At 36.5% G+C, this 16,058-nt stretch overlaps 2 protein-coding genes across 4 annotated transcripts; both read right to left on the bottom strand.

Moving 5' to 3' along the window:
* Positions 1 to 595: 595 nt before the first annotated feature.
* LOC110450921 (serine-rich adhesin for platelets-like) lies at positions 596 to 9,238 on the bottom strand. Of its 3 annotated transcripts, none has more exons than XM_021498724.1 (5): positions 9,161 to 9,238; positions 5,872 to 7,412; positions 3,835 to 4,412; positions 2,512 to 2,729; positions 596 to 1,839 (listed from the first exon to the last, which is right to left on the bottom strand). In XM_021498724.1, the coding sequence occupies exons 2-5, from the start codon at positions 7,391 to 7,393 to the stop codon at positions 1,749 to 1,751; spliced, it is 2,409 nt and encodes an 802-aa protein (XP_021354399.1). In that variant the 5' UTR covers positions 7,394 to 7,412; positions 9,161 to 9,238; the 3' UTR covers positions 596 to 1,748. The 3 variants fall into 3 exon arrangements, with proteins under 3 accessions (XP_021354399.1, XP_021354398.1, XP_021354400.1); XM_021498723.1 differs by lacking the exon at positions 9,161 to 9,238 and adding an exon at positions 8,922 to 8,984; XM_021498725.1 differs by lacking the exon at positions 9,161 to 9,238 and adding an exon at positions 8,083 to 8,435.
* Positions 9,239 to 12,884: 3,646 nt separating this feature from the next.
* On the bottom strand, positions 12,885 to 14,144 carry LOC110450945 (neuronal acetylcholine receptor subunit alpha-2-like). The gene has a single exon (XM_021498759.1). The coding sequence runs from the start codon at positions 14,142 to 14,144 to the stop codon at positions 12,885 to 12,887; it is 1,260 nt and encodes a 419-aa protein (XP_021354434.1).
* Positions 14,145 to 16,058: the final 1,914 nt, after the last annotated feature.

Genomic DNA, 16,058 nt, shown 5'->3' with positions numbered 1-16,058 from the left:
AGCAGGATCCCAACCTCCCCTTTATTACATAGCTACCACAGGGGTCTGTAGCAGGATTCCAACATCCCCTTTACTACATAGCTATCACAGGGGTCTGTAGCAGGATATCTACCGTCCCTTTATTACATAGCTACAACAGGGGACTATAGCAGGATTCCCCCGATACATACTTCCTCTATATTACATAGTTACCACAGGGGTAAAATAAACCACCAAAATGCATCAAGTTCCTAGCGACTGTCCCACGTAGGCCTCTAACCCGTGAACCAAGGTGGAGGGCTAGTGATCGCAAACGGTCAGACCGCCTTAATCACTCGGCCACCGCGGCCCCCACGGCCCCACAGGGGACTGTAACATGATCTACGTCTCATGTACATCCCATAGCCATTTATCCGATATTTGTGTTAGGTTTTTCCAGCCAATACTTCCGTTTGATTTCTATTGTAATACATGAATTAAAAAGAATTGAGCTTACATCAAACTCCGTCTTCATCAAATTAAGGTTTTTTTTCTTGATTTAATTGTATATCTGCAAAGTTCAATAATATAAAATTCAATATTTATAATGCAAAAAACAAAACTCGAAAACATCATGTTCTTGTGATGGTATTTAATATAGAAAAATAACAACCCAATCAACCTGTTTCACTATAATATTTGTGACGTCATTGTTATGCAGTGTAAAATGAAATACTTTTCGATGACGCCGTAAGAGATATTGATCAAAAACATAATTGCTACAAAGCGATATATTAATTAAATTACATTGGTAGATCTTACATATTTTGAGACGAGAGAAAAGTACATCTGAAAAAGTCCGAATTTCCAGGGGGAAAATAAACCCTCTGGATCCGCCACTGGTCATCTATATATATTCAGTGTCTTTTTGATTTGTGCACATGGTTGCGGTGTTCTCACGACAAGAACCTCTCCCAATCAATTTTGGGGAATTTTTTTCCCCAAAAGAGAAGAATGCCTACATGTGTCACTAATCCGCGGGCGCAAATACCTTATGTAGACATTATTTTAATGACACCCCCCTAAAATGTAATAAAAAAATTCCCACAACAGTCACGTGACTCTTTTGAATGGATGAATCAGTGAGTGTGCGCTACTGCACACTGCAAGCAATACATTGTAGAATGGTATATAATGACAGTCATGTACTGTCAAATACAAAAAAGAACACCGTTATAATTAACACATTATGTAAATGCATTACTTACAAACATGTACGACATCGTATTAAGTATAGGCTAACGTTTCTAAGGCAGACAGTGTAGTAATCACAACACTTTGGTTTCTTTTGTGTACAGTGGAACCTCGTTAGTCCGACCATTTTTGTTTCTGTGTACACCGGGACCTCGACAGTTCGAATAATACGACTTTTCTTTTAGTATAACCTCGTTGTCCGTTTACGCTAGATTCCTCGTAATTTAGAACCTCCCGAGTCCGGCCACTTTGGTTTCTGTGTACACCGGGACAGCCATAGTTTGAACAATACGAATTATCTTTTAGTGGAACCTTGTTGTCCATTTACGTTATATTCCTCGTAATTTAGAACCTCGCTGGTCCGGTCACTTTGGTTTCTGTATAAAGCAGAACCTCTTCAGTCAGGACGTGAAGGTTTCTTTGTATTTAAAATTGTGCTGGTCTAGACACGTTTCTGAACAAAAACGTCCAAAAATTACTCTCTGAGAATCCGAGTTTGAATCAACAATATCTTTTTTCGTATATTGATAAAAATGTTACTCAAGGGGGTCAGTTGCCTCTGAAATTCCTTTAGCTGCCAATTCATCTTCTACACGTTTCAGGTACGAGGGATCCGGGTAACCGAATCTATTAAAAAATAACAAAATATATCATTATACCTCATTTCAATAACACCATGTCTGATTAAATAAGACCGTCCATCACTAAAGCTAGAACTAGTTTGGTAGTGACTTTGGTATATAATCATTGTCGAAAGTAGTATAACGAGGCCTTGACCTCTGATCTATGACGAAACTAAATTCGGTAGCTCCTTTATCTTTAATCAATGTCGGAACCAGTTTGAGGAGGGCCGTAATCTCTGATCATTTTTGTGACTAGTTTGAGGAGGGACTTGGCCTCTGATCAATATCGTAACTAATTTGAGGATTTACTTGTAAAAAAAACTTAAAGGGGAGAATATAAAGATCCTCGCTGTTGTAATGAGATCAGTATGTCAATTTTGGTCACTGAAGTGTCTATTAAGCAGATGGCACGAAAAAAAACCACTCTGCATCTCTCCAAATGCCCCACATTAGTCGCCTCAAACATTCATTAAGTTATGATAAAGCAGGTATATTCTTTCCACAATCGGCTGTCATTAACCTGTCAGATTAGTCTCATTTCGTAGAATTGAATTAAACAGCAATGTATTACCATTTCGATTTTCATGCAGATATACACCCCTCGAAAAAGAGCCGGAATCACCTGTACTAAATATTCATTGAAATTAAATCACAGATATTTCTATTTTATGGATACCTTTCAGGACCACCATGCATCCGGGTCTTGTGGTGAATATCATTCCATGTAACAACGTCTTCGCGCCCTGTAGTCCTGGAACTCCCGATGGTGAAGGTCAACTTCTGCTCAAAACTTTTTCGCAACAAGCGATGCACTTTCTGACCTTCTTGGTTGTCGGGTAAAAAAGCCTCACGATTGGTCCCCCTGTAATTTCTTCCTGGGTTTGGATGTTTTTTCTTAGATATGAAATAGAAACATGCATTATAAATATGTGACCGGCTTCACAAGACCTCTGCAGTTGTGACGACTTAAACAAAAATGTCTTTTGTATCGATATAGGGGTTATACCGATATTCGTACTGTAATGATATTCCCGTTGTACTGTACCGATATTTGTACTGAAACGATAATCCTATTACACCAATATTCTTACTATAACGTACCGACAATCGTACTGTACCGATAATCCTATCGTACCAATATACCTAGAGAACCAATACTCAAACTTTATCGTTGATTTTAAAGTATCGATATCCCTGCTATATCGATAAACGTACTGTACCGATATTTGGACTGAAACGATAACCATATTGTACATATATTCTTACTGTTCCGATATTTCTACAGTGCCAACAACCTTTCTGCACCGATAATTCTATTGGACGATATTCATACTGTATCGATAATCCTTCGGAGCGATAATCTCATTGTATTGATAATCTTAATATAAAGATATTTCTGCTGTACCGATTTACTATATCGATATTCGTACTGAACCGATATTCTGACTGTACAGATAATCGTACTGAACCGAAATTCTGACTGTACCGATATTCATACTGTATCGATATACTATATCGATATTTGCACTGTACCAATATTCTGACTGTATAGATACTCGTACTGAACCGATATTCTGACTGTACAGATAATCGTACTTAACCGAAATTCTGACTTACCGATATTCATACTGTATCGATATACTATATCGATATTTGCACTGTACAAATATTCTGACTGTACAGATAATCGTACTGAACCGAAATTCTGACTGTACCGATATTTATACTGTATCGATATACTATATTGATATTCGCACTGTACCAGGAAATCGTACTGAACCGATATTAATACCATGTAAATATTCCTTCTGTACCGATAACCCTTCAGAGTGAGTGTTCCAATGCTACTGTACCGATTTTACCAATAAGACTTATCTACCGAAATTCCTACTGTACAGATATTGTAGTTTTCTTTTTTATGCTTCTCGGAAAGAATAATTACGGATTGACAAATGCTCCAATAAAGAGAATTTTAACATTGCACATGAATCAGACTTACATCTTGTATGCCATCAGGGAATGCGTAGTAAATATGGATGATACCACATCCATCAAACCCGGGTAGGGACTCCTTTCGGAACACCTCGACCATACAACCCTCTGGCTGGATTCCTCGGACGATACCGTAGACAATGTTACATACTGGACATGCTGGTTTGACGACGAAGGTTTGTTTGATACACGTCAGACAAAAAACGTGATGGCATTGGTTTAACTCCACCCTTTCCTTCAATTCAATCTTGTCAATACATATTGGGCATTGTTCCTCATGTAAGACACTTTTTACCATCTCTTGTTTTACCGAATATCTCTCAATGAACGATAAAACACCCTTTTCAAAATGATCTTTGCCTGTTTTGCTTTTACCCACTCGGACATCGGGTGTTTTTGTCACTTCCGGTGTTTGGCAAAAAGGCAGTCGCTTAGCAACAGTTTCAATAGTTTTGACAGTGGAACGATCGGGATGAACGATGTAAATGGTCTGGAGCCAAATCTTGTCGGTTGATTTTTGGGAAAAGTCCAGAATCTGGTTGCAAATGAGGTCGATGACGAAACTCGTTGGAGCACCGTTTCGTCCTGTGGATTGAAAATATATTCATTGACAATCTCCTTTACATAATAATTATTAAGTGAGCTATAATTGAGCGCCAAGATACTGACAGCTTATACATAAAAAATGACAGAGAAGAAACAAACAAAACGTGTTCAGAGAGAAAAAAGATAGTATAGATGAAATTAACAACAGTGTTCCGAGAGTGAAAAGTGAAATTGGCCAGACGCGGATTCAAACCCTTGACCTCCAATCACAAATACTGGAAAAGGGGGCATTTTCGCGTTGTTTAAATGGTCATTAGCGCGAAAATATTCACATTCTTATTTATCTATTTTATTGAGATTTACGAGATTATATGTAAATCAGCTGTAAATAGCATATTTAGCCTCCAAGAACCATTACCAACGTGAAAATTTCAACTCGGCGTTCAGTTTAAAAAGTTACAATGCGAACGTTCCCACACACGAAAATTTCCCTTTTTACATTATATAGCTGTGAAATATAGTGAAATATATCTATTTGCGCATCAAACGAGTGATATCTGCGAGGTCCAACTATCACCTACGTGTAAGTGTGGTATTGCTTTGATTGATTATCTTCAATTGTTCTTTAAATGCAATTTATAAATCTTGCAACACATGTCTCATTATTACTCTGTACCAATGTGCGAGTTTGCCTCACGAAAATTTGGCCCGTATAATAATGGACACAACAATGACAAGACGACGTTGATGACCGATAAAACTTCGTGTTTCCATAGCAACAAAAATGGCGCAGATATGTTCGGAACCCATCCCTGTTTCATTTTGCCAGTTTGATCAATGGAAAACAACCGATGATCTGAGTTCCAGCCAAAATTGAGTTCTGTCCTCTGGGGCAATTCAGCATTACGTATTATCACACTGAGAAATAGGCTGTATCACTATAGTACAATACAAAATAAATAATAAAAATAATAATCTTTATCACAAACCTGTTGAATCTTGTTATAGTGATACAAGCAATTTTCAGACCATGAAATACAACGTTCTGTATTGCACATGTGCAATACGGAATGTTGTATTTACCTATAGCCGGAACTACTTTTTTATGGGAATCCCCTTGTCATGGCGAACTGAAAAGTTCCCGGTATTTGCAAAAAATATCAAAGTTTATAAAATCTTTGTATCGATCTCTACCAAAGACGGAAGGTATGTGATAAAAGCAAGACTTGTGTTTTTCTAACGAATCAGAAAGCACTCATTTATTGCGCGGACGTATAAATTCACGAGTGCGCGGAGCGCACGAGTGAATATATATTCGTCCGCGCAATAAACTCGTGCTTTCTGATTCGTTAGAAAAACACAAGTGTGTGGTCTTGCATATTTATTTAACGTCGTGTACAATTGTCAACAATAAAATAAGCTCTGAAGAGCTTTTATTACGACGCCGCTACATGTACAAATACACCAGATATCAACAAGATGTAATACAAAGACTTACCTGTGCCTAGCAAAGGAATGGCCATCGACCTAAACCCCATACAGTCGACTCTCTTCAATAATCTGCAAATGAGTTTAGTATAGTTTCTACACCATGTTTCCTGGTCGAATTCTTGAAGTCTTGGTATGTTGACATGCACTACATTTTTACACTTCAGATTGCCTGCTCCAGGCGTAAACATAAAGTGCCATTCTTTCAAACCACCAATGGCAAAACATGCCATTTCTTTATGCTGTTGATACCGTTCACCTCCCTTCTTCATCAGCTGTTTGGCCACCATGCCATATCCCTGGAGTACAGTATCCTCACTTGACACGACAACATCCACTTCTAATTCTGTTATCTCACATTTAGTGGGATTCACGAATATGTGACATGGAGGATGTTTAGAATTATTTCCGCCGTGATCGTCTGGCTTAGCAGCTTTTCTAGAATGATTGTCGCTCAAAGATTGAGTAGGTGGGCTCGACGGCGAGTTTGGATCTCTTGATGAAGCATTTTCTTGTTCTGTCCTTCCTCTCAAGTTTGCATCTGAAGGCTTTGAAAAAGTCGTTTGCTGTTTCGATTCATGCTTTGCAGTCATGGAGCTTGTATCCTTAGCTGCATTTGAGCTTCGTGCGTGTAGGTCACTCAAAGGCTTTGATTGCGATGTTTGGCTAGACGAAAATTTCACTTCTCCTGAGCTAGCATCTCCATTTCCCGACCCTTTACTTGAAGGCTTAAGTTGACGACCACAGTTTGTAGAAGACAGAACGTGATCATCGCTGGAATTGACAAGACCTTTCGAATTTTCTTTCTCATCATCAACCGATGCTCTAACTTTAGATTTCGTATCGACGGATGTAGATGCCTGTCTGAGTTCCGTTCTCTTACCTTGTTCTTTCTCCGATGTGGTATTTGATAAGTCAGTCACGGTGCCAGTCGCATCATCTCCAGAAACTATTCCAGTCCTATTCATCTTCGGTTTGGATTCTTTCGGGGTCGAGTCTTGTTCTTTCACAAGAACACGCACGCTTTTGTCGCTATCAGACATCCTGCTCTTCGTCTTCGAATCCTTCACCATAGGGGATGCTTCAACTGAAGGTCCATTCCCATTTTCCGGATTAGATGCCGAAGTTGCAGTAGCTGAAGATACATGTCGTTGTTCTTCGTGAGATTCAAGTTTTTCTGTATGATCCGGTTCTTGAACTGGATTTGATCCATGAATGGCTAGGGATGCTCTGCTATCCTGATTCTTCGGGTGGTGGCATGTTTTGGACTTATTTATGGTATCCGATCTTGTAGTTTCATGTCCAGTAACAACCGTGGATTTACTTCCCGATACATTTTCTCTAGGAATGTTGGTTTTGTCTCTAACAGTGGATCCTGTAGTTTGTTGATCATTACTATCAGTTTCAGAGTTATCACTAGGTTTTCCACTTGTTCCTTTCTTCTTACTCACCACTTTAGCAAGCAAAGATTCTTTCTTCTTGTGAACACTCTTCCCCATTTCCTTTCCTGAGGTGGGCCTTGTGCTTGACATAATGATCAGATGAAAATCACTGTTAAATGAAATAAAAAGGAAATAATTTGTTAACACCAGCTGGAATACGTACAAAAGTTCAGATTTTTACTCAATATATTTGACAATAAATTGATGCAATAATATAATTCGTTTCAGGTATCTTATATTTTACAAACCTTTAAAAGGACACAAACCGGTACCAGAAATGCAATTATGTTTAATATTATCTTCAATAAGATTCATCAGCTTGGAAATATGGGATCAAAGTTTAACTTTCTACACAAACAATGTACATTTTATTACGTACATTGTTTAATGAAGAAAGTAAAACTTTGATATAAAGTACACTAATATTTAAGTACAAAAGCCTGTTGCCCAATTTCTTTGTATCTAATATCTGAACAATAAATATTCTGAAATGAAACTTATACGTAGGTACAACTACAAGTTATATGTATGTGTATATTATTAAAGTAGGTAAAGATATATTTTATATGCGATACATATTTATTTAAAGTGTAGGTTATGATATAATATTTCTATTCACGAATGCGATTCGATTTCTATATTCATACAACTAATATATATTTTAATTTGGTACAGATATATTACAAATATAGGTAATGAATGTATATAACTTTTCAAATAATAAGCATGTTCTTTTCCATAATTATTATCTAGGAAAAGATATATGCAACAATACGTACCTTTGTATAGAGGAAGTTGGAACTTGTGCAAGTCTATACAATTCTTTGTATACTATACTGAATAAACTAGAATAGATATCTCAGCAACCACCTGACGATTTCAATACCATTTCAAATAAAATAGTTTTACTTGTTTGTGTCTTAATTTCTATTACTTAAGGGGTAGATTATGTCATTTGTGCATAGCAACGACGAGGAAGATAATCCCTGAAATTAATTTGCATAATAGGTCATGGATAAGTCAGTTTTATATTTTCACCTGATATAGTTTTCACATTATCAAATGATATCGTGATACATCGTTTATGATTAAACTACATACAAAAACATTTAAAAACTATAAATTGTTGGTTAAACATTTAAAAAGAACATACTGTACATACCTAATTAGCACCAACAAACAACCCGCCCCGTCTAAACTAACAGTATAATCTAGTTTCGGTTTTACAACGGTTATATAGTATTATGTAAACTTCCGGTTTCTACACCTGCTTATGTTTATTTATATACATGTATGTATACAATCACATATGTATGGAACTATATTGCACTTAAGGGAAACATCAAACGAAATATAAACTCATAGTATACATATAGTAGTACACACAGAAATCAAGTTATATAGAGTTACGTATTGTGAACGCTTACAGGGGCTTGTTACCCTGTATCTGCCGTCACGATCACTGCGGTTGGAGACAAAATCATTGTTGTGTGTCCCAAAACTTCGTACTGTGACCTGTGGAAACCGGTGCTTTGGGAGGGTTTCGGCCACATTTTGGAATAGCTTTATTAGAAAGTCAAATACCCTGGCTAAATTCAAGAAGGACATACAAACTCACCTCTTCACGTCTGTATTTAAGGCTCTTTGTACAGACGTCATGTACATGTGCGCATTGAGATGATTGTTTTCTTGCTTAATGTATAATGGTGATTTTAAGTCGTTTTTGTTTAACAATTATAACTAATATACTGTTATCCATAGGTTGTAAAGCGTTTTAGAGTAATTTTACAAATCATATAGGGCGCTATGCAAATTTTGTATATTATAATTATTATTATTATTATTAAACACACATACCTTACTCAGAGGAATGACGTTTGATCAGGACAAAATAGTTGATACTTCCTTGTAGTTAAGACGTATAATATATACGCCTCTGCTTGTAGTATTGAACAATTTCTTTAATAAACGTTGAAGGGAGACAACTGTTCCTATCCTATTTGATTTCCATATGTTATTTAGTGAAGTAACAACACCTCATCAATGTTTCATATTTAACATCATCGTTGAAACGTCTAAAATAGCAATGAGTTGATGTCATGAAATGATGGTGAAAGAAAATCAAAAAATCTTGTTTAGATGATTTGTCGAATTTATTGCGTGACAAAATGTGTTAAGTTGTTAACCTGTTCTCCTTAAAAAATATGTTAAAAAATAACCAAGTTTTTACTGTTGTAATGCGTGGGTGGAGTAACATTTTCACATAAAATTGATTACATTCCGCACGACCCTTTATAACAGAATTACAGAAATCCCTTGGTGCAAAACAGCAATGTAGTTGTTGTAACAATGACTATGTAATCTGTAAGACTGTTGTCATTAGCAACAGGAAGGTTAATCACATAATACACATCCAGTGATTACACAAAAAGTAAAATTGATAATTAAAACTTAAATAATAGTATCTAAAGATTGTTGATTGGCAAACTTGGTTCTGCTCTTCTTCTTCTGCAATATGATCTTGGCGATCGTTACATTGGGAATAGTGTTTCTATATGACATTCTTTGTTTTTTCCTTTGAAACCACATACCTAATGCATTGCTGACATTCACAGCTCCATGATTCGCTTTCTTATATTAGTAGCTCTATGTAGCATTCTCTTGACCGAGATGTGTGTATTTGTGTGGGTTGTTTTTTCTTCAATGGACACGAAATATTACCTTCTGCTGTTTGGTAGCTTTCGTTTAACCAACAAGGGTCATATGAACAATAGAAATTTACTCATAAATTTCATATTGTGTTTGAAAAGTCTATTTACATAGGATACTTTTCAAAAGAAATATTCCTTAAAAGTCACATATTGCGATGCATTTGACAGGGTTATAGTCATTAGATGTTTGAATGTTCGAAAATTTATAGAAATAAAAAAACAATATTTTTTTTTCGAAAACTACAAAAACTACAGGGTCGACCTCAGGACTTTTAAATTGCAAGAAACCCTCTTTAATACACAAGTGTGAAGTCAAATATCAGGTCAACAACCGTATTGTTTGATATCAAAAACACAGCGTGGTCGATAAAATTGATGACATAACCCTTCTTCAGATCCGTCGTGTCATTCAGAACCCGTAAGATGATGGTTACACTGTCTGAGACATACTTGAAAATTAAGAATTCGGTAACATTTTGTGACGTTTCGTTAAACCCAACAGTAAAACGCATTATGAAATAATGCTGTCCTCTGTCTAGCAATTCGCCATCCTCTTTGTATTTTCTTAAGACCGCAAATTCACCCACGCAGTCACTCGGTCAATCAGATTGTGGAGGATTTGTATATATTCAGCTTTTTTTAATTTACAACAATGATGAAACAAGTTTTTTCAACTTATATTAATCACTCTTGTTGGCCCTGATTTAAGCGCGCGGGGGGTCTTAATGTGGGATGAAACCGGGATACCGAGCAGGTGACCGAAAACCTTGTCACGCCCGATTGGGGAATCGAACCCCGACCGCCTTGGTGAAAGGCAAGTGCGCTATCCACTGCGCCACCCGACAAACTAATATGAGGATATTTTTCCAGTGATGTAGTCTAGTAATCGTATGACACATTTTCCTAATATCCTATTTTTATCATGTGTACAACATGTTCAGTGTTACACGCTTACCTTTCTGATTCACCAGGGCCCAGAGTCATGAAACCGTTTTCATGCTATAGCATGGATTCTGTGCTCATATCAGCTCCCTTGTTGCTCACTTAAACCATCCGACACAGTAAAAAAATGTCAAGTGCAAACATTTTAAACAGCTTTCTGTTTGAGTTCTCTTCAAAATTCTTCCAACCAATGGACAAAATGTGATTTTTCATTTATTTATCACTGGAACAAGAAATTGGGCTTGAGCACATAATCTGAATTTAAGCATAAGAACAACGTCATGAATACGGGCCCTGTTGTCGGAGGTTCAAGTTTATCCTGTCATGTAAATTTGTTACTAGGTTAAAATCATTTTATTTCGCGGTGTCAAAATTTCGAATTGTCTTGAACAAATAGACAGGGTCGTCATTGTCCTGTAAACAATAAACTTGTATCAGAATTCACCTATGACAGGCAAGTACTCGTGACGCTTCATTCTTGTGTTGCTTCGTCGGTTTGACATTAAATTAGTATCGCGTTTATGTTTATTTTTGAACGCCGGGTATTTTTTTTTTAACTATTTGGAACACCGCTTGTAACACGACTCCGTAGGACGATAACACCGCAACTTATATTACTGCAAACCAATAAATACATGACTCAACATCTATCAGTATGTTACAGTTACTGTGTAAGCTACGCTAAGTATATACCTTATTTATACAGCGCTCTTTAATTTGAAATATATCATTATTAGTAAGACATCTTCTGAATTCGTAATTTCTTAATTGATTTACTTTTAAAGCATAAACGGCATTCGGTTAAAACACATTACGAATACAGACCACTCCTTGGTGTAAGCTCAATATAAGCTGACCCACTTTCATGTTCTGCGCTATATCTCCGCAGAATTTTAACTGCCAGAACGAAGAAAATCTGGGCTAATTAGATAATAAATACGTGTGAATATCCATTATAACATATTGGTACTATGTTTTCAGCCGCAACGCATCTTACTTCAACGTAAGTTAATTATTCGTATGACCAGCGTGTTTATGATTCATTCTGTGCAAAACACATCTATTTTTACGCGGTTATGCATTTACCCAAAATACAACATGACAGAATCATTACCTTTAATTGTTTTAATCATAGTTAACCTTACTGTCAAGCATAAGCAAAAAAATATACAACAACACTTTACAAACCTACATTTATCCTATCTTAAATACCCTACAAAAACTGTCAGTGGCTCTTCGGGGTTACCCGTACGACTCTATTTATATATAAATGAACTGGTAGACTTCTTCCAACCAATAGTTAAAACTGGTATACTTCTAGGTCGTAGGTCGGTGTTTTTTCTCCGCAAACTCCACCACGAAAACATGGCACGTCCTTAATGACCATAGCTGTCAAAAGGGCGTAAAACACAAACAAACCCAACCCAAACCAACCAATTCGTCCAACGTATATTCAAGCAAGATGAAACATTGATACATATACAACATATTTATAAAAACCTTAATGTCGATACGAAGTTAAAAGTAACACCGGAGATAATGTGAACGACAAGATGAACTCAAATGCAACAGGAGAGAAGAAACCGGAAGTTCTATCTTAATTAGAATGGTATATGTCATGCTGTCTCCGTGGAAAGCTTGCGTATCCTCAAAGGCGTAAGTCTTGAGTAATAATAAATGTAGACCTGTTAGCAGTATCTTAAAAAATACCGACTTTGTACCCCATTTCCCTCGTCTTGTTTAAAAGTTCTAAATGGAACTGAACGTTCTTATGGGAAACACATATAAATTAAATATAACATTTTTTTATTAATGATTTTTTTTTCTTTTTTTTCTTTGTTAAAAACCCCCCATTAAAACTTACTCGATCATGAGAATACAGAGAGTTTTTAAAAATCCCAATGCAAGGCTAATCCATATACAAAAAATTATCTATAATATACAAGTGTGAAACCAAATATCAGTCCAACAACCGTAATCTCCGTTATCATAAACAGAGCCTTGTCGATGAAGTTTGTGACTTCGCCTTTTTCCGGATCCGTCAAGTCATTTCGAAAGTGTTCTTTCTTTATGTCTTCTTCCAATTCATTGTTGACGTTCTGTTCAGATGCATTCTCAGCAGGTGGTTTAATAGGGTACGTCTTCTCTTTACCTTTCCTTTTCTTAATTCGGAATACAAGTCGCCTCAACCATTTTGGAAACTGTTTTACATCCTTCTTTGCATGGCAGCTGAGAGTAAATATTGTCAGTATTATCAGCAGACAGCTAAACAACATTGCAACCAGGAGAAAGTAGGAAATCCCCGCCATTGGCTCAGATACCTTCGGCATGTTGTCTCCAATGAGCGTCATATAAACAGCCAGTGCCAAGAACATGGTGATGGTGTATGATATCCTCTCGCCAGAAGAGGCGGGAAGAAGAAACACAAAAGGGTTCAGTACACAAATAATATATACTGGCACGGTGGTCGATATAATAAAGTATGTCGACTTTCTTGTTAAAACTATGGTGAATGAGAGAGCATTGACAGCATGACCAAAGCCCTTATATCTTTCCACTGAAGTGCTGTCAACATTCCACTCGCCATTCTCATTGAAATACTCCATTTGGAAAGTCGGCTGTATGTATGCAAGTTGAATTTCGGTATACATGTATCCCCAGGGTAAGATAATCAATGAGCACCTCTGTGTGTCACTAGGGAAACGAGTCATGTCCACCGTACAGGAAGATTTGATCATCTTTCCAGAACTAGCCACGATCAAACCACTACTAAATATTCTTGCATCAAAATCTTGGAAACTAAACTTTTCCATGTCTGCTGAGGATGAAATGAGGAAAATGTTTGGCGTCCATATCTTAGAGGAATTGACCATCATGTCAATAATACCACCGTAATCAGAGGGTCGCCATTCCAATCTATAGTCTGTCCACAGCATGTTCATTCCACCACTCAAGCTTATTGATCCGGACACTTCATTAACATCAAGAATGAAGAGAAGAAAAAAACTAGTATTGACTGTTACGGTATTATCGAGATTCTTAGCGGGGCGTATCTCTCTACTGTAGTTTGCGAAAACGTCGTCCATAAGTCGAGTCAGATCCTCTAATGTGCCCGAAGCAACCACGTAACGTATCACGTGACTATAAAAAATTGTTAGCAGAACAAAGAAGAGTTTAATCCCTTTCATCCTCAAATTTTATAAGTTATCCTCCCTTGTTATCTTTCGTTATCCCCGATCGCGACGACCAGTCGTTACTCAATTTCTTTTGTCAATCTACGAAGAACCCACTTCTTTTATGTTAAAATTGTTTTTACTTTCATGAAGAGCTCTAAAATGAAAAGAAGGAAATGGTTGAGTTCAAACAGTAATGGCATACATGTATATTCAACATTAATCTTGATATGATATACTGCATCAATATAACAATAATGATATTGAAATCGGATTTAATTTCAGACAGTTGCTTCCTTATTTCATATCTCTAATATTTTCTTCAGTTACACAGTGGCTGATTCTGCTGGTGGACTATCATTCTCTGAGGTTGGCCATATCATTGTAGCTGGGATTTATTCTGGAATGGTTTTCTGGTTCATGAATAAATTATCTAACGTAGCCAGCAGTAATACATTTGCAGCGTTAGCAATGGTATTCACCTTTCAGGTGTGTTTACCGTTTTTGCCGGAAATTATCAGCTTTTCTCCCACCCTTCACAGGTGTGTTTACCGTTTTGGCCGGGAAAGATCAGCTTGTCACCCCGGAGGGGGAGATAGCCTCGTGCCGATTAGCAAGTACTCAAGGATGACGTCATTGAAATGTGTCACTGGAAATTGTGACGTCATCACAAGTGAAAGACGATATTAATACCCCATATGTGTGTTTGCTTACAAACATGGCACTGATGAGGCTCAAATTGACTAATGATGCAGTAAACTATTGATTTGTTTGGTTTTTCTGCGTCGGCAAAATACCTTTAAAAAACAACATATTTCGTTTCGGTATTAACTACTTAGAAAGAATGTGGTACCCTTCATGATATAAAACAAGTATTTAATATCAAATGTCTAAACATGTTTTGAAAATTGTATCTGTAAGTACTTTAAAACAAAGAATTCAAGAAGAAATGAACATTGAGACAAATGAGACGAAGAAAACAGCAAAATATTATTTTTAGGATCTGCTCTTCTGAGGTTCAAATCACAATCGAATCTTATCATGATCTAGTATAATAGATTTATTGTATCTAACATATTATTATCACTTTTAAAAGCAAACATGCATCTGAAAAATGTGTTGGAAACTAAATACTTATTCTTTTTAGATTTACTTTTTACAAACTTTTAGGGATTTTCTTTTCGATTGGGAAGCCATTTGCAAAACTATGTTTCTAAGCACAATCACATTCACAAAAAGGAATTATCGAAAATTAATTCAAAGCTTGACATGTAAAAGAAGCAAAAGAACCAAACGCAAATAAATTGGTTTCATTGTAAAAATAAATGATGTGTAAACAGAGACAGTTAGTTACGGTCAATCATGTATATATCACTAAAGAATATAAGGAACGGTCACTTACCTTATTCTAACCGTTCGGTAAACGTAATCACTTCTTTGGCATTACTTGGAATGGACCTAGTAAGCTGTGAGATATATTGCATTATCCCTTTTATTGAGATAAATTGATAGCATATGTTCAACGACTTTCCTCCGGCAGATTTTTTTCGAACGCTTTTGCTCCCCAAACCCTCTTCACCAAACTGCTCAAAGTGGTGCTGTCACAGATCATTAAGGACTTAACCACTCTCTCCCTGTCATAGTCCTTTTTATGACAATGGTCATACCAGCTCCATATTTAATCATCTTACCGTTGTGTGTTAATACATTTCGCTTGGTTTCTGGTCAATGGGTATGGTCTCTTTGATGATTTGATGAAAGAGAAAAGTATTTCCCATGATATTTTAACGCAAACAGTCAATCCTAGAGAGGAATTCGTAACATAAAATAGGAAGTTTAGACAATAAATGAGGCATGAAGGACAATTCAACAATGTTCTTATTTAATGAAAAATGAATATTAATGTGAATCAAGCGATGTATTGATAAA

Source organism: Mizuhopecten yessoensis, unplaced genomic scaffold, assembly GCF_002113885.1.
Source record: "Mizuhopecten yessoensis strain PY_sf001 unplaced genomic scaffold, ASM211388v2 scaffold5547, whole genome shotgun sequence".
Lineage (NCBI taxonomy): Eukaryota > Metazoa > Mollusca > Bivalvia > Pectinida > Pectinidae > Mizuhopecten > Mizuhopecten yessoensis.
This window is presented reverse-complemented; position numbering and strand designations above follow the sequence as displayed.